Genomic DNA, 21,317 nt, shown 5'->3' on the forward strand with positions numbered 1-21,317 from the left:
CACACACACACACACACACACACACACACACACACACACACACACACACACACACACACACACACACACACACACACACACACTCTCTTACTACAAGAAATCTGATCACAGGTGAGGGCGGTTATCTTTAATAGCCATTCAAACCCCTTTGTGTCAACTTGTGTGCATGTTTTCAGGCCCAAATCATCAGGGTATATTTTTATATTCTTTATGTTTTGTTTTTGTTTTTTTTTTTGATCCCAGTCATTTGGGTAGTTTCTGTTGTCATTATGATTTAACCACTTCCTGCCCGGCCTATAGCAGAATGACGGCTGGGAACTGGTTCTGTTATCCTGACTATGCGTCATATGACGTCCAGTAGGATAAACATGCCCGGTGCGCGCCCGTGGGGGCGCACAGCGTGGCGACCGCGGCGTGTCATTCTGACACCCCGCATCTCCGATCATGATAAGAAGCCTCTGTCAGAGGCTTCTTACCACGTGATCATCTGTGACCAATCACAGCGTGAACCAGGAAGTGCCGGTAAACGGCATTTCTCGGTTTGGGCTGACAGGGAGAGCCAATCGGATAATCGGCCCCTCAGATGTGCAAAAAAGGCTACCAATCAGTGCCCAGCATTCCCCCAATAAAAAAAGCCTTCAAGTGCCAACCACAGTGCCAATCGGTGCCCACCACAGTGCCAATCAGTGCCCAGCAGTAACACCTGTCAGTAACACATCAGTACCTCATCATCAGTGCTGCCAATCAGTGCCACCTGTCAGTGCCCATCAGTGGTTCATATCAGTGTCGCCCATCAATTCTACATATCAGTGTCTCCCATCAGTGCCCATCAATTCTACATATCAGTGCCCATCAGTATCGCCTCATTAGTGCCCCTCAGTGAAGGGGAAAACAAAATTTTATGACAAAAACTAAGAAAAACTTTTTTTTTTCAAAAATGTTGTTTTTTTTTTATTTTTTTTTTATTTTTTTTTAGTTTATCAAAAAATAAAAACCCCAGAGGTGATCAAATACCACCAAAAGAAAGCTCTATTTGTGGGAAGAAAATGATAAAAATTTTGTTTGGGTACAGTGTTGTATGACCGCGCAATTGTCATTCAAAGTGTGACAGCGCTGAAAGCTGAAAATTGTCCTGGGCAGGAAGGGGCAAAAGTGCCTGGTATTGAAGTGGTTAAAAAGAGTAAACACAGTTTTGATAATAAATTGCTTCAGCCAAACACTAACCATGAGTGAAAGAAGAAAAGTTTTTGTGTAATCATTCATATTCTTTGACAAATGGCCAAGAAATCATTAAATAAATGTTATCTCATAATATCTCATTTAAAAATTAGTTTTTGTCTCTTCCCGTGAGCTGAATAAGCGCAAACTTCCATATCTTTGCTGTGTAAACCACTATGAGGGTTCAATCTAGAAGAAAAAGTTTTGGCTTGAGTTGAACTTTAATATGATAAATGGCCTCATGTAGGGAGACTGGTAACTGGTAAGATCAAAGAGAAAAGGTGCAAATTCAACTAAATCCTATACGATTTGAATGTGACACTACAGTGGTAATTTTATATTATTTTTGTCTGCATTAAAAAAAAAATCAAGGGCAGATTTCCAGCAGAAAGGAAAGCCAACACACTCCATGCCCTTGTGCACGTAATTTTATTTACCAAGTTAACCAAATGTAAGTGGTAAAGACATTTCCTTATTTTTAAATTTTTTTTTTCCCTTTATGGCCTGAGGCTAAGGGCCTATTTCTGCTGTTGTGGTTTCAAAAACATGTGATTTTACTTTGTTTACAGGGATATTGCTTCTGGTTTGTTTGAAGACTAGACTTTGTTTCAAGTGCTTACTCTGAATACCGGAAAAACTGAAAGTTGCATTCTACTCTACTGCAACCTACAGAAACCTAGATGCAACTGGATAATTTCCATCCACGCTGGTTCTTCCAGCTCTACTTATAAAGTGATCTTAAAGGAAGTTTTTTTTTTTTAAATGACAAATTGGAGGTTTTACATATCTGTTCTATTCAGTGGTATTGCACAGAAAGGTCACTTTCCTCCTCTTCTTTAATTCCATGCCAATGGCTCCCGCTGCTGTCAATCAGATTCAGTGAGGAGGGAGCAGGAGCGAGGCCAAGCCATGCTGTGTGTGCCCATAGACGCACACAGACTGACTAACGTAACAAAATTGCTATGGGGCAAACACAGAAGAGGAGGGGAGCACTGGTTGGGAACCCCAGAAGAGGAGTTTCAGGGTGAAATATACCAGATCATACCAGGTCTAGGAAACTCTAAGCATATTAAAATTCCTTAAAAGTGCATTTAAAGCAACAGCCAGTCCTTCAATAAAAGTAGTATTTAACCCTCAGCCTTTTTTTTAGCTTGACACATCGAGCAAAATAAAATACCCCAGTACTTGTAGTTTACCACTTTCAATGCCAGACTCCTCCTCTGTCAGTGCTGCTTCCCTGAAGTTTGGTGTTCACATGAAAGAGCAGCAGACCATACAGTCTGAAGTCTGTTACATATGTGGTATTGTCACGATCATTAGGAGTAGGAGAAATTATTTTGTGGGTTTTTTGGTGGCGGATCATGGTAATGGCATTAAAAATATATAGCTAAAGTTTAAAAAATATAAAAATATTGTTTACTATTTTGGAATAGTTTTTCTCTTATAATAAAACATCAGGAGATGCTGTGGGTATAGAAAAGGATCACCCCCTTTAAAATAATCACATATTGTTGCTTTGCAGCCTGAACTAAAGACACACCGTTTTTGTTTTATCCAGCTTGGTTTACTCTGCAACTTATAACAGCCAGGTGAAAGATTTAACACCAACATGTCAGAAAATTTAAAAACTGAATCACTGATTTCATCCAGATATCAACTTTTTCGGCCGGTGATTCCCTGCACCGTAAGAACAATCATAGCGGCAGTTCAGCCGCTTGATCGTTTTTACAGGCAGCGGGAGGGGACATTCCCATATGGTGCCCAGTCATCTCTATGACCCTCGGAGGTCCAGGCGTGATGTTGTGACTTCACGTCCGGGCCGGCGGAAGTAAACAATGCCGGGGAAGCTGCTGGAAAGGCCGAGACAGTTTATTTTGATCTGTCTATCCAGCCTGAAGGAGAGATGTGGACATAAAAAGTTGCGACGACCGCCATTTTATTCCCTAGGGTCTCTGCTAAAAAAACTTATATAATGTTTGGGGGTTCTGAGTAGGAAAAAAAGATGATTTTTTTACATGTAGGAGCAAAGTGCCAGAATTGGCCCGGATGGGAAGTGGTTAAATTTGAAGGTGACAGTTTTTGTGGACTGCAGTCTTCAAGTTCAGGTTTTCAATGGGGTTTAAGTTTGGCCCCTGATGAGGCCATGCAAGGACATTCACCTTTTTCTTCTTCAACCACTGTGTGGTAATTTTTGCTGTGTGCTTTGGGTCATTGTCACATTGGAAGTGGAAGGTAAACCTTTTTCCCACTGACAACTTTCTGAGAGAGGGCAGCAGATTTTCCTCAAGAATTTTACAGTATTTTGCCACAATCCATTTTTTTTTCTCATATCCTGACAAGTGCTCCTGTCCCTGATGCAGTGAAACACCCCCATAACCAGATATTACCACCTCCATGCTTTACCGTAGGAATGGTGTTATTTGGATAGATTTCTGCCAGACATATCGTTTGGTGTTGAGGTCAAATGATTCAATTTTAGTCTTATCTGACGTATTGTGACTGCATGTGTCCTTTCTTGAGGAGTGGCTTTTTTTCTTGCAACCCTCCCATACAAGTCACATTTGTGGAGAATTTGTGATGTAGTCACATGCACACAATAAGCACTCTTTGTCATTCCTGTAACTGCTTCAGAGTTGCTGTAGGCCTTTGGTAGCCTCTCTGACCAGTTTCCTCCTGGCTCTTTTTGGAGCGACATCCTGATTCAGGGAGGGTTCTGTGTTGGACCAAATGCCTTCCACTTCTTAATAGACTTCACTTGTGCTTCTAGGCATTGATACAGCCTTTGATATTGTATCCATCTTCTGACTTGTGCCTGTCCACAACTTTATCCTGGAGATCTTTTTACTGTGCCTTGTCACCCATTGTTGATTATATGCTTCAGTTGCACTACTAGGGACTGAAATGCTCCAGGAAAGCTCTCTATGCTGAGCTAATCAATATGACCACAGCTCATCGGTTATTATTATTTATTAATATTTTTATTATTATATAGAATTTATATAGCGCCAACAGTTTACGCAGCACTTTTACAATATAAAAGGGAGACAATACAGTTACAATACAATAAAATACAAGAGGATTAGAAGGGTCCGGCTCAGAAGAGCTTACAATCTAATAGGATGGGGCAGGTGCTACAAAAGGTTGCGATTGTGGGGCATGAGCTGATGTAAGTGGTAAAAGATTAGTTGGCGGTGCGATAGGCTTCCCTGAAGAGATGCGTTTTCAGGGACTGCCTGAAGGCAGCTAGAGTAGAAAATAGCCGGACAGGTTGAGGTAGCGAGTTCCAGAAGATGGAAGAGGCTCCGGAGAAATCCTGAAGACGTGCATGGGAGGAGGAGACGAGGGAGCTTGAGAGTAGGAGGTCTTGAGAAGAACGTAGAGGACAGTTTGGGTGATATTTGGAGACAAGATTGGTAATGTAGCTCCGGGCAGAGTTGTGTATGGTTTTGTATGTTGTGGCTAATATTTTGACTTTAATTCGTTGGCGATTAGAAGCGTAGGGATTGGCGGGGAGGGTTGGCAGATACTGAACGATTGGTAAGGTGGATAAGTCTGGCAGCAGCATTCATGACAGACTGAAGAGGAGCTCGCCTATGGAGAAGTAGGCCAATGAGAAGGGAGTTGCAATAGTCAAGGAGATAGATAACAAGGGAGTGAAAGTCATATGGGGGATGATTCTTTTTCTATACCCACTGTATATATCATATATAGCATTTCCCATCAAGTGAAACCCCAATCTGTCCTCCAGAAAACCAGGTGTAATTCACCTGGATCTATCAAGTAGGTGTGATGATATGTGCAGTTATATTAACCCTTTCATGACTAAGCCTATTTTTGAAATTTGGTGTTTACAAGTTAAAATCTGTATTTTTTTGCTAGAAAATTACCTAAAGTTCCCAAACATTATATATATTTTTTTAGCAGAGAATCTAGAGAATAAAATGGAGATTGTTGCAATAGTTTATATCACACGGTATTTGTGCAGCGGTGTTTTAAACGCAAATTTTTGGAAAAGGGACACTTTCATGAATTTTAAAAATCCAAACAGTAAAGTTACCCCAATTTTTTTGTATAATGTGAAAGATGATGTTACGCCGAGTAAATAGATACCAAACATGTCACCCTTTATAATTGCACGCACTCGTACGGTACCTATGAATTTCCATAGGCGACGCTTTAAATTTTTTTTACGGTTACCAGGTTAGAGTTACAGAGGAGGTCTAGGGCTAGAATTATTGCTCTCGCTCTGACGATCACGGCGATATCTCACATGTGTGATTTGAACACCGTTTACATATGTGGGCGCGACTTACGTATGCGTTTTCTTCGCTGCGCGAGCTCGCGGGGACGGGGGCGCTTTAAAATTTTTTTTTTTATTTATTTTATTTATTTTTATACTTATAAATTGTGTTTAAAATTTTTTTTTTTTTTTTTTTTTTTAACTTTTATTGCTGTCACAAGGAATGTAAACATCCCTCCTTGTGACAGTAATAGGTGGTGACAGGTACTCTTTATGGAGGGATCGGGGGGTCTAAAAGACCCCCGATCCCTCCTTTGCACTTCAAAGTATTCAGATCGCCGAAAACTGTATTGTCCCCTCCCGCTCCTCCGGTATAACAGCCGAGCAGCTTTTAGCCAAGTGGAAGTGGCGCTACAATGTTATCTCCCACACTTGCTGGAACGCATGGTGGAGGGTGGGGTGGAGATGGTGCTGCCTGTGTCAACGCGTTTCGCACAAGTGACCATGCTCTATGGTAACATTTATCTGTAGGTTGACCACAGAAGGGAATGGGCTCCTTGTACAATGGCCATTGCAGTCATCATCCCAGAGTGGTGAGAGCCCTTTATTAAAGTTACAAATGTAAACCTCCCCAGAACACCCAGCAATAAAAACACATACAGCAAAAATGATGTCACAATATGGGCCATATTGTGATGTCATTTTTGCTGTATGTGTTTTTATTGCTGGGTGTTCTGGGGGGTTTACATTTGTAACTTTAATAAAGCAATTTTTTCAAATAGATATTCCGTGATTGAGCCTTCCTTTTGCTCCTTTGGGACATCTTTGTTCCATCACTATCAATTTTTTACTTTAAAATTTTTGAGTTTAGGAGTTATTCCGTCAAATTGACATATCAGTAATGATTAACAACACATGTTGGCATTGGCAACTTATGAAAAGTGGATTCCATGTTTTTTATTTTTTTAAGAGGTTAGAGGCCAGTTTAATTTTACATGACGGTTGCTTTAAAGTAGATCTAAATCCGCTTTGTGTCTACATGCACTCGCTCCAGTATCATACACACTCTCTCTACTGGGTGCCTAATAGATATAACTATGGATTGCCTTTGCAATGTTTTATTCTTCTTGTAGTGTCCTTCAGGGAGCAACTTTTAGATTGTAAGCTCTAACGAGCAGGGCCCTCTGATTTCTTCTCTATTGAATTGTATTGTAACTGTACTGTTTGCTCTAACGTAAAGCACTGCGCAGGTTAATAATGTGTGACAATGCAAGAAGCCCAGTTAGTAGACTGTTGTCATCCAGGGAATGCCTAAACAAGAACCACCTTGAAAGGATCACCAGCAATAAAAATGAAAACGACAGATCTGAAGAGATTCAGAACACCTTTTTTGAAATCCAATTAAAAGAAGTAAAGGATTACAAAAAACAAACCTACAATACTAACCTGTGGATGCATTGGTCCAATGCTGCAGCTGTCCCCTGCCGGTTCTGAGACAGAGAACTGAGCAATCACATGACTGCTGATCGCTCAGTTATCGGTCTACGCTGAACAGAGACTGGTGACTCAGTTGCTGGCTTTTTGCTCTACCCCACCAGAGCTCACTGGAGCACTGGACTGTGGAGGGGACTCAGGGTTTCAGCAGTGTGCTGAGAGGCTGAGCTCACTGCCGGTCAGACATTTGGGGGAATTCTGACCAATATGGTCGGGACCTTCCAAAGCCTGGACCAGCTCTGTGACATCAACCAACAGTAGACTTTAGCCTGCCATCAGCTGAATCTGAGTCAAAAGTACTTAGTGTACTTTTGCGATCCACATGAGAAGTATGGCCAAAAAAATGATGGTGTGTGTGTGTGTATATATGTGTATATGTATGTTATATATACCCCCCCCCATTTCAGATTATGCTAAAGCACCATGATTTGGTTGAAGAAAATAAATGCCTACTTTCTCTACCTACTTTTTGAAGCATATTGTTTTCTACATCACTACAAATGCTCATTTAAAAAAATAAAATAAAAATGAATGTCCCAAATTTAATCTCACACCTCCCTCCCTCCTGTCCACTGTTATGTCTGTCTCTGCTGGATGTATCCTGGATTCCCAGGGATTCTCACATCTCGGCTGCTTCTCTTCCTTTTACTCTCCGTGCTTGAGGCTTAGAACAGACTCAGGTTTGAGAAAGAGCAGATGCTGAAATTTACGTCCAAAACTCAAGTATTGAAATTTCATCTTAAGACACAATTTCTTCCTGGGGCTGCTACGCGCGATCCTTCCCTTATTTGGTGCCTTCAGCGCACATTCAGGATTGTGCAGGTGTCACAATGCAGGCGTGGCTGGGGAATAGCTGTCATCTTCTATGGTACCCAGAGCGTGCGTCATGGCATTGGCAAATTTGATTTCTGTTTTTAACCCCCCCCCCTCCTTCCAGTTCACTGTTTCTCTTGTAAATGCTTTGATAGCATAGATCTGAGAATTTCTTGCAAAATAATCTTTACCGGATTTATATCTTTTTTTTTAATTTTTTTTTTTTTTTTTGGCTATATATAGATTGACTCGGTCCACATTTTTCAGGGGGGTGGGGGTTAAAGAACACAATCCAAATATATAAAATGTAACATATGCGTAGTAGCTCTATCATATTTGTATAATTTTTGTTTGCATTTAATTAAATGCCCATACTGGTATATATGTTGGGACACATTGCCTTCACCCCTTTCTGCCCTTTTGGTTCTTCGCTATCCTTTAGATTACCATTGATTGCAACATGCTACTACCTACACATTCATTCCTTAACCACTGAGATTAGTAATGATGGCTATAACACCGTGTATATCCAGTTTGTTAGATAATTATTCATCTTAGCCCTTTGTTACCTAGATATGCTATCAGTGCAAAAAATCTTTAGAGCACAGGACAATTACCGTTTAATAATACCTGTAGAGCACTAGTGTCATGTGAGTCATACAATGCACTTGAAAAATATTTGTTCTATAATATTACATTTATGTTTGGGAAATAATTGTTTCTTTTCAAGAAAGAGAATACATTTTTTTTTTTTTTTTTTTTTTTTTTTTTTTAGTTTTTGACAAAGTGGTGAAGGGTTAATAAACCATTGTCAGGCTTTTATTGCTGACTATGTTCCAAATGGGGATATTTCCTCATTTCCATCTGAGGGCAGTGTGTCACATAGACAGAAATTAATGGGAAATCTCTCCACTGGAGAGGCAAATGGCAGGAAACTTTAGAGCCTCGTGTGTGTTTTTTTTTTTTTATTCCCCTCTCTAGTGCTGACACCCTCTCCCCCCCCCCCCCCCTTTTTCTTTCTTGGTGTCACAAGATGTAATGTGTGAGAATATCTACCACGAGGATAACAATCAAACCCAATACTGACTCTCAACCTTCCCCACTCTATCCAGCACAAGTTCCAGTTGGAGGTGGTCTTTAATTCACTGCAGTATTTAAAATGAAACAGTGGTGGGGAGGTGGATATCTATTTCTAGTGTGCCTTTTTAGAAAACAGTACTTCAGAAAACACACTTGGGTAGCCAGTATAGAGAGCTCTGAAAAAAACTAAATTTGGGTGCAGTTTTGCATGGTGGAGTAATTGTCATTTACACTATCACAGCGCTGAAAAATTGAAAAATGCCATGGTAATGAAGGGGTCTAGACTAGAGGTTAATGTATGGTTTACTATTTCAGTGCTCTAATCACATTATCATACTTCTGGATCCCTTTTTGTCCTATTATTTGTGTTTGCCCAGTTTTCACACATTGATGGAAACCTATTTAATTGCTAAATAAAAAGACTGATATTTCAAAATGAAATGCTTTCATACCTTGACGTCCCATTTTCGCCATTCTATAGATTGCCTTTTTTTTAAGTAATTAGTTAAATATGTTACAATCAATGTGTGAAAATAGGCAATCTATAGAATGGCGAAAAAATGAGACGTCAAACTGTGAAAGCATAATATTTCACACGATTACTACATGTTCCCCACTAGGCATTCTGCCTAAATTGTGCTTGTTCTGTATAATACCTAGGTATTATTTACAGTGCATAGGGAAAAATAAATATTAAATATTAAAATAAGACATTTAATGCTTTGCCTAAAATCATTCTATAGAAAGCCTAATTTTTACACATGGTTGGAAACGTATACTGTATATTTTTTGAATCTGCACTGGGGATGGTATAGTCAACACTTTTGAAGGTACCTGTGACAGGTCCAGTGGCTCGTATTAACCCCTGCAGCACCAGAAGATCACAGCAGTGGAGTTGTTGAGGGGGAAGAGGTATGAAGATTTCAACAAAGACAGCAGTCACCATCACACAGGACGATTTTCACTCAATGGAACTACTGTCCCTGATGTTGATTTGAAAAAAAACAAAACACTACTTTTCATTTGTTTTGGTGGGAGGCGGAGGACCAGTGGGAGGAAGCTCTCCAAGCAATACCCCAAAGCTCCATTAGGCTGCTTTCACGCCGAGGCGGGCGTTGACGGTAAAATGCCACTAGTTTTAGCGGCGCTATTCAGCCGCTAGCGAGGCGCTTTTAACCTCCGCTAGTGGCCGAATAAAGGGTTAAAGGCGCCCCTGTAGCGCCGCTGCTGAAGCGCTTTGCAGTTGCTTCCGCAGAGGTGCCCATTCATTTCAATGGGCAGGAGTGGTGTATACACCGCTCCTCCACCACCGTAAAGATGCTGCTTGCCAGCACATCGCACACTGGGACTGCAGGGGAGGAATTTTTTAGGCACTTTACATATGCTATTTTTAGCCCCAAAGTGCCTGAAAAACACCCCAGTGAGAAAGGGGTGTAAATGTGGCACAAAGACTTATGCTATTATATATACTCCTGAGAGTATATTTTACCCTGGCTAAGCTGTACAAAATGTGCATATTGGACACCCCTACCTGTAGTAAGTGCTCCTAGGGACCACGGATACGTGATCCATTTAATTTGGCGATGTCCCATATTGCATTTATACTGGGTGGGAGTAATTAACACAATGAATGTCATGTTTCAGACTTCTTTCCCACTTGACCCTAAACCCTGCCTTTTGGGCATATAAGATTTCCAATTACTGGCTCTTACTAGAGAAGCTCTTTTTCAAGCCCATAGAGTTACACTATGGTGTTAGAAATCTGCTGAATCTCCCTCCCTCAAGGAGTGGGTGCAGTGCAGGGCTGAAACTCTCCAGCTGGACAGGTTCATATATCAGCATAGGGGATGCCCCTGTAAATATGAATTTTTGGGGCCCATGGTTGGATACCCTGGGTCTGAGCCTGCTTGACTTGGTCATGGATAGGCTTTTCATTGGTTAAGGTGTGTTCCCTTGCTCATGAATTTTGAATTGTGAACTTCAATGCTTTGGTCAGATGTCATGGCTGTAAAATTACTGTGTGATACATGTGCAGATGTAAATACTATGTCTGTGTAGTGCCGGATTTGTATTAATATGCAAATCTAATGCCTGTGCTTCAGAAGATTTCTGTCATGTTAAGAGGAAATTTTGTAACTGCTGTACTAAAAACTTTTTTTTTTTTTTTTCCTTCTTCTGTTCTTAAAACCTTATTTGTCAAGGCAGAGTTATGGATTACAGCTCTATGATGATCCTTTCTGGATATTAAAAGTTCAATGTTTTCATTTGTGTAAAGTGGATACGCCATAGCCTGTACAGTCAAAAATCATCTAAGCAAGAATTAATCTCTTCACATCGGCGCCTCATGCCCCTTTAAGAGGTTTGAAGCAGGGAGGCGGGATGGGGGCTTAAGAGCATGTGACTACTGCGATTGGCTGTCACAGCGGTCACGTGATCCAAAAACTCCCAATCGCAAGTAGCGATTAGGAGCTTTTGGTTAGGCGTCGGTAACTGTGTCGGGAGTGCGTGCTCTCAGCACAGCTCTATTGACAACAAGGCATGCAAATATGCAGCCCCCCTCGGCAGGCAAAGACCAGGCACTGAGAGGCTGCATATTTGCATGCGGCCAGCACCAAGAGTTTAAAGTTGTTTTTAAAGCCTCAGGGTTTTTTTTTTCCCCCGTAAAGCATTCTATGCATTAAGGTAAAATAAACCACCTGTGTCACGCTCTCCCCCTCACCACCCTTATACTTGCCTGGACCATATTGTGATCCAGCACTGTGCATGAGAGCTGTGGCTCTTCTGACTTTGTCCCTCCTCCCTGGGCAGATCGATGGCAGAGGGAGCCATTGGCTTCCGCTCCTGTGAATCAACTCTAGTGACGAGGGAATAAAGGGCAGAGCCAAGTTCTGGTGCCTGTGTCAATGGATACAGCAGCAGGGCTCGGGAGCAAGCCCACACGAGTGCCTCCATGGGAGTCTGCTTCCGACTTAGGAGGGGGGGCACCAGCAAGACAGCAGGAGCGCCTGTGGGGGACCCGAGAAGAGGAGGATCTTGGCCGCTCTGTGCAATTCTATAGGTGTTTAAAAACAAAACAAAAAAAAAAAAACACTAATTTCTTTACAACCACTTTAAGCTCTTTGCAAAAAGTGTAATTTGCTGCCCTGCTTTCTGTCCATTATCAGAAAACTTGATATATTCAGTTCAGTGGAAATATGCATTTATAACAAGTTGTAAGTTGTTTTATCTGATGTAATAGTTTCTTTTCCTGCCTCGCTTTAAGCCACACATTTATAAATGCGTCATAGACGATAAATGCAAATATGTTTCCTTGAAAGGCATCTCTATGATGAATCTGATTAAATTGAAGATGCCTGCTTTTTTCCAATATTATGATTACCTTGTCACGTATTCGATGAAAATACAACTGCACTAGTTAACGTGTATTCAGTGCTTCACTTGTGTGGACAGAACAAGCAGCTTGTCTGCCTTTTTTAAATCCAGATAGTTGCATGTTTTGTATTTTATGAATGATGGTCACTAACTTTTCATTCACAAAACATCCAGCAGAGGGCTTGTTTCAGAATCAGCTTGAGCTCTGCTCCTTAGAATGGCATGTGCCCATCCCAGCATGTGTGTGAGATTTAGGGCATGTCATTCATTTCCCATCTCCAGCTATTCGCCCCCACATCCCCAGGCCAGGTTATTTCAGCACCCGGGACTCCACTCCTTTCCCAGAATGTCGAAGGTTTTATTGTTTCTCTTTTCTCATTTTTTTTTTTTTTTCTTTCCCATGCAGCTGAACAAACGCTTCCTGCTCAGCTTCCTGCATGCCCAGGGGAAGCTCTTCACCAGGATTGGGTAAGTGTGCTGGATCTGTCTTTTATTTTCCGACATTATGCATCTCTCTGGAATGTGAACTTCTCAGCCAAGCTGTGTTTATGGCTGAGGGCGCAGTGGGTGAAGTGCCCTCACTACTCCCTTGACATCCTCATTGAATGATGTTCTCAGCTGGGCCTGGGGATCTTGTGTTGTAGATCCTCAAATCCCCACCCCTATTAAAAATGACTTGAGTATTTCCATGAACATACAGATCTAATTCATAGCACATGGTTCTCTGTCCCATTTCGAAGGCTATGGCACAAGACACTGCTTTTTAAAAAGCAATTATATGCAAGTCTGTCATGCAAGGATAACTGGTGTGTGGGCTGATTGTGGGAAAATCCATGTGCTCACGAGTTATCACCTGAAAGTACTGCCCCAACTGATGCCTTTGACATTAGTATTCTATCTAGATTATCATGTTTTAGGTACTGGTTATGCAAGGAGGAGGAAGAGTCTAAATAAAATTTGAATCTGGACTTTATACGTCCTGTTTTTTGGACACCCAGCCCTTACTCAAGCAAGGAGCCGCCCTTCAGCCAACACTTCTGGGAGAGAGCTACCTGATACGTCATTTAAAACCTGACTGAAAACACCTGGCTTTAAAGTAGATGTAAACCCAATTTTTTTTATTTATTTTTTTTAAATTTTTTTTTTTAATATCATACCGTAGAGTATAAGATTTCCTATCATTTGAGCCCAGTCTTGCCACACAGAGTTAATCTATCTCTGAGCAATTCTCTTTTATTGTTCAGTGAGAAAAATCTTGACAAACTGAGAAAAACTTTGTCAAATACTCCCCCTTGCTGTGAGTGACACCCTAAGACATGCAGTATTTTTTAATTCCCTCCCCCTCTCCTTTCTTCAGTAGCTCTGCAAGGATTGGCTGTTCCACACCTCATGCATGATTTGGCATGCTGAAGTCATGTGGTTACTTTCCTGTCTTTTCACTGGATGTTAGAGGTCATAGCAGAAGTTCAGTGTAAGAAATACACAGGAGAAAATGCATATTGACAAGGAGTGTAAAGGTGGGCGGGGAGTCTACTGACATCACGACTCCACCCACCGAGCTCCAGACAGCAGACCCACCCACAGAATCTGCAGTTTTTCGGGTCTAATAACAGACAGAGGGGAGACATTTGACAGGTAAAGATACATGCAGGAGGCATGTATATCCTTATAGATAACCCCTATGGCAGTAGTTTAGAAAGGATGACATTGGGTTTACATCCACTTTAAGAGATACAACACCCCACACATATGTTTACTTGCCTAGATGTCTTGTGTTAAGGGTTTCCTCATAAATTCCTTTGCACCTCACGTGTTGCAAGGGTTCACCGTTATATACGCTGAGATAGCTCAGTAGGCCACTTTGATTGTAGTTCAGATATTGGAAATTAAAATAAAGGAAATCTTAAAAATTATCATATACCCAATATTATGCTCGCTTGCTTTCCTTTAATTGACCATACATAATGAAAATATATTGCAAAGTTGCTAATAAATGTTATCTTATGCTGGTCATACGCTATGAGATATTGGCCAAGATTCATTCATTTAGACCGCTCGATTTTCGGCCAGTTAATGGGCACAAAATCGATAATCGTTTTGACCTTTTTGAGCTGAAAAAACGAAGGAAAAGTTTGGAAATTTTCTGCCAAAAAATAAATTGAAAGGCTAATGTGTTTCCCAACAAACAAAAAATTGATTCATTTATGTCCACTGAACAGTTTATTTGTCATTTCATGATGGCACTATCGTTTGCTCTCATGGCCAGCATAAATCATACAGTACAGGACACAGGAAGAATATGCATACACCATTGATAATAGGTGTGTACCTTCAGGTGATCAGACACTGGCAAAGCTTTAGAGGACACACCCTCTAACCCTACCCCACTTCAAGGGTCTTCAGTTTTGTGGTAGTGTCTGAAGGCAATAGACCCTTTTTTCTCATGGAGAAAATCACCCTGGGTTTAACCTAGTTTTATTTTTTTTCCTTTTTTATTTTTTCTTCTTTTTTTGCTAATTCTTCAATCAAGCCCTCATGATCTTCTAATGCCAGCCCATAAGTCGTATATCCAGATTGGCACAACCTTGGAAAAGCTTGGGAGCCGTACCCAGACTGCATGCTGCGGGGGTGGCCTCTATTTCTTTGGGCATTGGATCCTGCATGGGTGCTCACCTTGACCCTTGGTGCAGTGTGTTGAGTCAACAGCAGGGTGCTATACAGGTCCACGGCTATGGTCCATCGCTTTAAACGCTTGCCGACCAGCCGCCGTCAATTTACGGAGGCAGGTCGGCACGATCCCGTGAACTGTCGTAGCTATACGTTGGCGCACGCACTGCGGGGGTGCTGATGCTCATGGCGACGACCGCCGGCCACGAGCGATCGCGGGCACCAGGGACAGAACACGGAAGTGTGTGTGTAAACGCACAAATCCGTGTTTTGTTCTGAGAGGAGTGACAGATCGTGTGTTCCTATTAGCTAGGAACCACGATCCGTCACTTCCTCTAGTCAGTCCCCTCCCCCTTCAATTAGAATCACCTCCCAGGGAACACAATTAACACCTTGATCGCCCCCTAGTGTTAACCCCTTCACTGCCAGTGACATTTTTACAGTAATCAATGCATTTTTATAGCACTGATCGCTGTATAAATGCCAATGGTCCCAAAAATGTGGCAAAATTGTCTGATGTGTCCACCATAATGCAGCAGTCACGATAAAAATCGCAGATCGCCGCCATTACTAGTAAAAAAAAAATAAAAATGCTATAATCTATCCCCTATTTTGTAGACACAATAACTTTGCACAAAACAATCAATATACGCTTTTTGCAATATTTATTTATTTATTTATTTTTTTTTAAAAAAAATATGTAGAAGAATACATATCAGCCTAAACTGAGGAAAAAATGCGCCTTTTTTAAAAAAAAAAAAAAGGGATATTGATTATAGCAAAAAGTCACTCTTTTTTTTGTTTATAGCATAAAAAATAAAAACCGCAGAGACGATCAAATACTACCAAAAGAAAGCTCTATTTGTGGGGAAAAAAGGACGTCAATTTTGTTTATGTACAATGTCCCACGGCTGTGCAATTGTCAGTTAAAGCGACGCAGTGCCGAATCGCAAAAAATGACCCGGGCATTCAGCAGCCAAATCTTCCGGGGCTGAAGTGGTTAAATCCCAATTCCTGAAGACACCTTAAAGGGTATGCGCATTGTGAAAGGTGAAGCTTGGACCTTTTATTTACAGTCCAGCATCATTTTAAAGTGTTTTTAAACATAAAAGCAATATTTATTATATTGCAGCTTATTTATTTGTATGTGTGGCTGCATTTGTTTTTCTTTTTTAGGTTTTTATTTCCTTTTATTTCACCTGGTGGTCTGGCCAGTAAGTGTGGTGTTTTTCAAAAGAATAAGTTGTTCTGCAGATGTAGCAGTTAAAGGGTCTAGACAAATTATTTACCACTGTCAGGGGGGTGCTTATGATGGTTACCATTTTATGTATATCCTTTATCCCAAAAAGAAAAAAAAATGTTGCTTTTACTGTTTATAAAGTGTTAGTCGGAGTTTGGCTTCAATTTGATGATGAATCTAAGTCTGCTAGTACATCTAACACTACCCTCCCCTTGGATTAACAGTGCTGCTGTCCAAGGATGCCCCTGTGCTCATTCATTCAAAATGGGGGCACGCTAATACAGGAGGTGTTACCGGCCAGATCACTCGGTGAAAACAAAGGACAAAAAGCCTAAAGAGAACTAATGCAGCTACTACATATTAGATTGGTAAGCTGTCTTAAAAGTAAAAGGCACATGACAGCCTCCTAGAGTTTGCCAAAAGGAACCTGATGGATTCTCGGACCATAAAAGCATTTTCTGGTCTAATGAAACAAAGATTGAACTCTTTGGCCTGAATGGCAACCGTCATGTCTGGAGGAAACCAGGCACCGCTCATCGCCTGGCTAATACCATCCCTACAGTGAAGCATGGTGGTGGCAGCATCATGCTGTGGGGATGTTTTTCAGCAGCAGGACCTGTGAGACTAGTCAGGATTGAGGGAAAGATAAGTGCAGCAATGTACAGAAACATTCTTGATGAAAACCTGCTCCAGAGTGCTCCGGACCTCAGACTAGGGGTGAAGGTTCAGGGAAACGACCCTAAGCACACAGCCAAGATAACAAAGGTGTGGCTATGGGACAAATCCGTGAATAACCTTGAGTGGCCCAGTCAGAGCCCAGACTTAAACCTGATTCAAGATCTCTGGAGAGATGTGAAAATAGCTGTGCACCGACTCTCTCCATCCAACCCAATGGAGCTTGAGAGCTTCTGCAAAGAAGAATGGGAGAAACTGCCCAAAAAATGGTGTGCCAAGCTTGTAGCATCATACTCAAAAAGACTTGAGGCTGTAATTGGTCTCAAAGGTGCTTCAACAATGTATTGAGCAAAGGCTGTGCATACTTATGTACATGTGATTTTTTTTTTTCTTTTTTAATATGCAAAGAATTCCTTTAAACTTCTTTCACATTGTCATTATCGGGTATTGTTTGTAGAATTTTGAGGAAAATTAATTAATTTAATCCATTTTGGAATAAGGCTATAACATAACAAAATGTGGAAAAAGTTGGTCCATTCCTCTTCAACGGCTGTGCGAAGTTGCTGGATTTTGGCAGGAACTGGAACACGCTGTCTTATACACCAATCCAGAACATCCCAAACATGCTCAATGAGTGACATATCCGGTGAGTATGCTGGCCATGCAAGAATTGGGATGTTTTCAGCTTCCAGGAATTGTGTACAGATCCTTGAAACATGGGGCCATGCATTATCATGCTGCAACATGTGATTGTTGTGGATGAATGGCACAACAATGGGCCTCAGGATCTCGTCATGGTATCTCTGTGCATTCAAAATGCCATCAATAAAATGCACCTGTGTTCGTTGTCCATAGCATATGCCTGCCTATACCATAAGCTCACCACCACCATGGGCTACTTGATCCACAACGTTAACATCAGCAAACCGCTCACCCACATGACGCCATAAACGCTGTCTGCCATCTGCTCTGTACAGTGAAAACTGGGATTCATCCGTGAAGAGAACACCTCTCCAAAGTGTCAGACACCATCGAATGTGAGCGGTTGCCCACTCAAGTTGGTTACGACGGCGAACTTCAGTCAGGTCGAGACCCTGATGAGGACGACGCGCAAGCAGATGAGCTTCCCTGAGGCCGTTTCTGAGAGTTTGTGCAGAAATTCTTTGGTTATGAAAATGATTTGTTGCAGCAGCTGTCTGGGTGGCTGGTCTGACGATCTTGGAGGTGAAGATGCTGGTGTGGTTACACATTGAGGCTGGTTGGATGTACTGCCAAATGCTCTGAAACGCCTTTGGAGACGGTTTATGGTAGAGAAATGAACATTCAATTTAAGGGCAACAGCTCTGGTGGACATTCCTGCAGTCAGCATGCCAATTGCACATTCCTCAAAACTTGCAACATCTGTGGGATTGTGCCGTGTGATAAAACTGCACATTTTACAGTGGCCTTTTATTGTGGCCAGCCTAAGGCACACCTGTCAAATAATCATGCTGTCTAATCAGCATCTTGATATGCCACACTTGGGAGGTGGATGGATTATCTCGGCAATGCAGAAGTGCTCACTAACACAGATTTAGGCAGATTCGTGAACAATATTTCAGAGAAATAGGCCTTTTGTGTACATAGAAAAAGTCCTAGATCTTTGCGTTCAGATCATGATAAATAGGGGCAAACACAAAAGTGTTGCATTTTTATAATTTTTACACACACACACACACATATATATTACAGTGCTCAGCATGAATGAGTACATCCCTTTTTAAAAAAATTAAAATAAAAAATGTATTCAATATTTCAGTGAACGCAACAACAATTTCCAAGATTCTGACAAAACTGAATCTTATAGAATGTTTGTTTAGCTCTTTTACATGAAAGTAAGGTTAGTAATATAACTTGGATTACAAAGTCTTCAGTTTTACTCAAATTAGTTGATGCAAAATTACTACATCTAGTATCCATCTTTTTTTTTTTTTTTATTCCATTCTTCAAGAACAACCTCTTTTAGAGGCTGGATGGAGAGTGATGCTCATCTTGTCTCTTCAGAATTCCCCATAGGTAGGTGTTCCCCTATTGGGTTTAGATCAGGAGACCTACTTGGTCTGTTCTTCAGAAATGCAACAGTAGTCTTGGATGTGTATTTTTGACCATTGTCACTTTGGAAAAGTGAATGACGACCAAGGACTTGGAGTGATGGTAGCTTCTTCCCTTTCAATATAGAGCAGTACATCCTGTGAATTCATGATACCAGCAATGAAATGCAGCTCTCCGACACCAGCAGTACTCATGCAGCCCCACAGAAGCACACTGCCTCCACCATGTTTCACTCTAGGCACCATGCATTTTTCTTTGTACTCCTCACCTTTGCAACCCCATGCAGTTTTGAATCTGTTCCAAAAACCTTTACCTTGATCTCATCACTCCAGAGTAGAGTCCCAGTAATCAAATTTTTCAGAATGGGCCCTGGCAAATTCTAGGCAGACTTTTTTGTGCATGGGCTTTAGGAGGGGATTCCTTCGTGAATGACACCCATGCATGCCATTCCTCTGCAGTGTACCCCGTATTGTGTCACAGGAAACAATCACCCCAGTTTGGCTTTTTACTACTTTAGCTAACTTGCATGGCCATTTTCTTCAACCCTTCTCATCAGAAGACGCTCCTGTCGAGGTGCTAACTTCCTTGGATGGTCTGGACGTCTCTGAGATGGTTGCAGTTTCATCTTTGTTAAATTTTTCTATCACTTTTGCTACAGTATTCTGACTGATAAGTAAAGCTTTGCTGATCTTCTTGCAGCCTTCACCTTTCTTGTGTAAAGAAATAATTTTCCCTTCCATGTGGTGCTATTGCTGACAACATGAAATGGGAGGGGTTTTCTTTAAAAACAACCCTTTTATAATCAACTGTCTGTCTGGACACTAGGGGTGCGCATCTTCACTGGCCTCACGATTCGATTCGATTACGATTATCAGGTCCACGATTAACGATGCATCACGATTACTGCGCGCGGTTTTCATCCAAAAAATTTAAGTAGTCAGAAGAACTCCATTTTTTAAATTTTATCTGTTCTTAAAAAAAAGACAACACTCTTTGCATGTAGCAAAGTGTAAACAGTGCAGACAACTTAAAGAGGAGCTCCAGACTGCCCCCAAATGACTACAGGAGATGATCAGAGACTGCAGACATGCTACAGGAGATGATCAGAGACTGCGGACATGCTACAGGAGATGGTCAGAGACTGCGGACATGCTACAGGAGATGGTCAGAGACTGCGGACATGCTACAGGAGATGATCAGAGACTGCGGACATGCTATAGGAGATGATCAGAGACTGCGGACATGCTACAGGAGATGATCAGAGACTGCGGACATGCTACAGGAGATGATCAGAGACTGCGGACATGCTACAGGAGATGATCAGAGACTGCGGACATGCTACAGGAGATGGTCAGAGACTGCAGACATGCTACAGGAGATGATCAGAGACTGCGGACATGCTACAGGAGATGATCAGAGACTGCGGACATGCTACAGGAGATGATCAGAGACTGCGGACATGCTACAGGAGATGATCAGAGACTGCGGACATGCTACAGGAGATGATCAGAGACTGCGGACATGCTACAGGAGATGGTCAGAGACTGCGGACATGCTACAGGAGATGATCAGAGACTGCGGACATGCTACAGGAGATGGTCACAGACTGGGGACATGGCACAGGAGTTGGTCACAGACTGGGGACATGGCACAGGAGTTGGTCACAGACTGGGGACATGGCACAGGAGTTGGTCACAGACTGGGGACATGGCACAGGAGTTGGTCACAGACTGGGGACATGGCACAGGAGATGGTCACAGACTGGGGACATGGCACAGGAGATGGTCACAGACTGGGGACATGGCACAGGAGTTGGTCACAGACTGGGGACATGGCACAGGAGATGGTCACAGACTGGGGACATGGCACAGGAGATGGTCACAGACTGGGGACAATAATGCAGAGTTGTGGTGTGATGAATGCACATAGAAGACAATTGTATGATATGGACTTGTGTCACAGCGCCCCCCCTCCCCCTCTGTACTTACATGCTGCTCCGCCGGTGCTGGTGGCAACCTGTAATGAGCAGGGCGATCTGCCTGCTCACCATCTCCCCCCGATCTCCACTCCAGCCGCCGGTGTTCCGCCGGTTGTCACATCTTTCCTGAGCAGGGAATTCTCCCGGGAGAGCGCTCCGTACGTAAAGCTTTTACTAGTGTGTGTATTTTCCGCTCATGTGACTCTCGGCCGCGCCTCCCTCCTCTCACGTCTCTCCTGATGTCAGCCCCGCCCGCCTCTCTTCTGACCTGATAGCTCCAGTCAGTGGGCGGGGCTGAAATCAGGGGACTCAGAGGAGGGAGGCGCGGCCGAGAGTCACATGAGCGGAAAATACACACACTAGTAACAGCTTTACGTACGGAGCGCTCTCCCGGGAGGGGGCGGGGCCAGACATCGATTTTTCGGGTCGCATGCATCGATGCCGCATCG

General features: G+C 42.2%; 1 protein-coding gene across 1 annotated transcript in view; it reads left to right on the forward strand.

Annotated features, from left to right (window-relative positions):
- SMG6 (SMG6 nonsense mediated mRNA decay factor) overlaps window positions 1-21,317 on the forward strand; it is a 507,574-nt gene that overhangs the window by 83,612 nt on the left and 402,645 nt on the right. Inside the window, 1 exon segment of the mRNA XM_073616608.1 lies at window positions 12,624-12,685. Coding sequence (XP_073472709.1) covers window positions 12,624-12,685 — 62 coding nt within the window.

This window comes from Aquarana catesbeiana, linkage group LG02 (assembly GCF_042186555.1).
Source record: "Aquarana catesbeiana isolate 2022-GZ linkage group LG02, ASM4218655v1, whole genome shotgun sequence".
NCBI classification, from domain to species: Eukaryota; Metazoa; Chordata; class Amphibia; order Anura; family Ranidae; genus Aquarana; species Aquarana catesbeiana.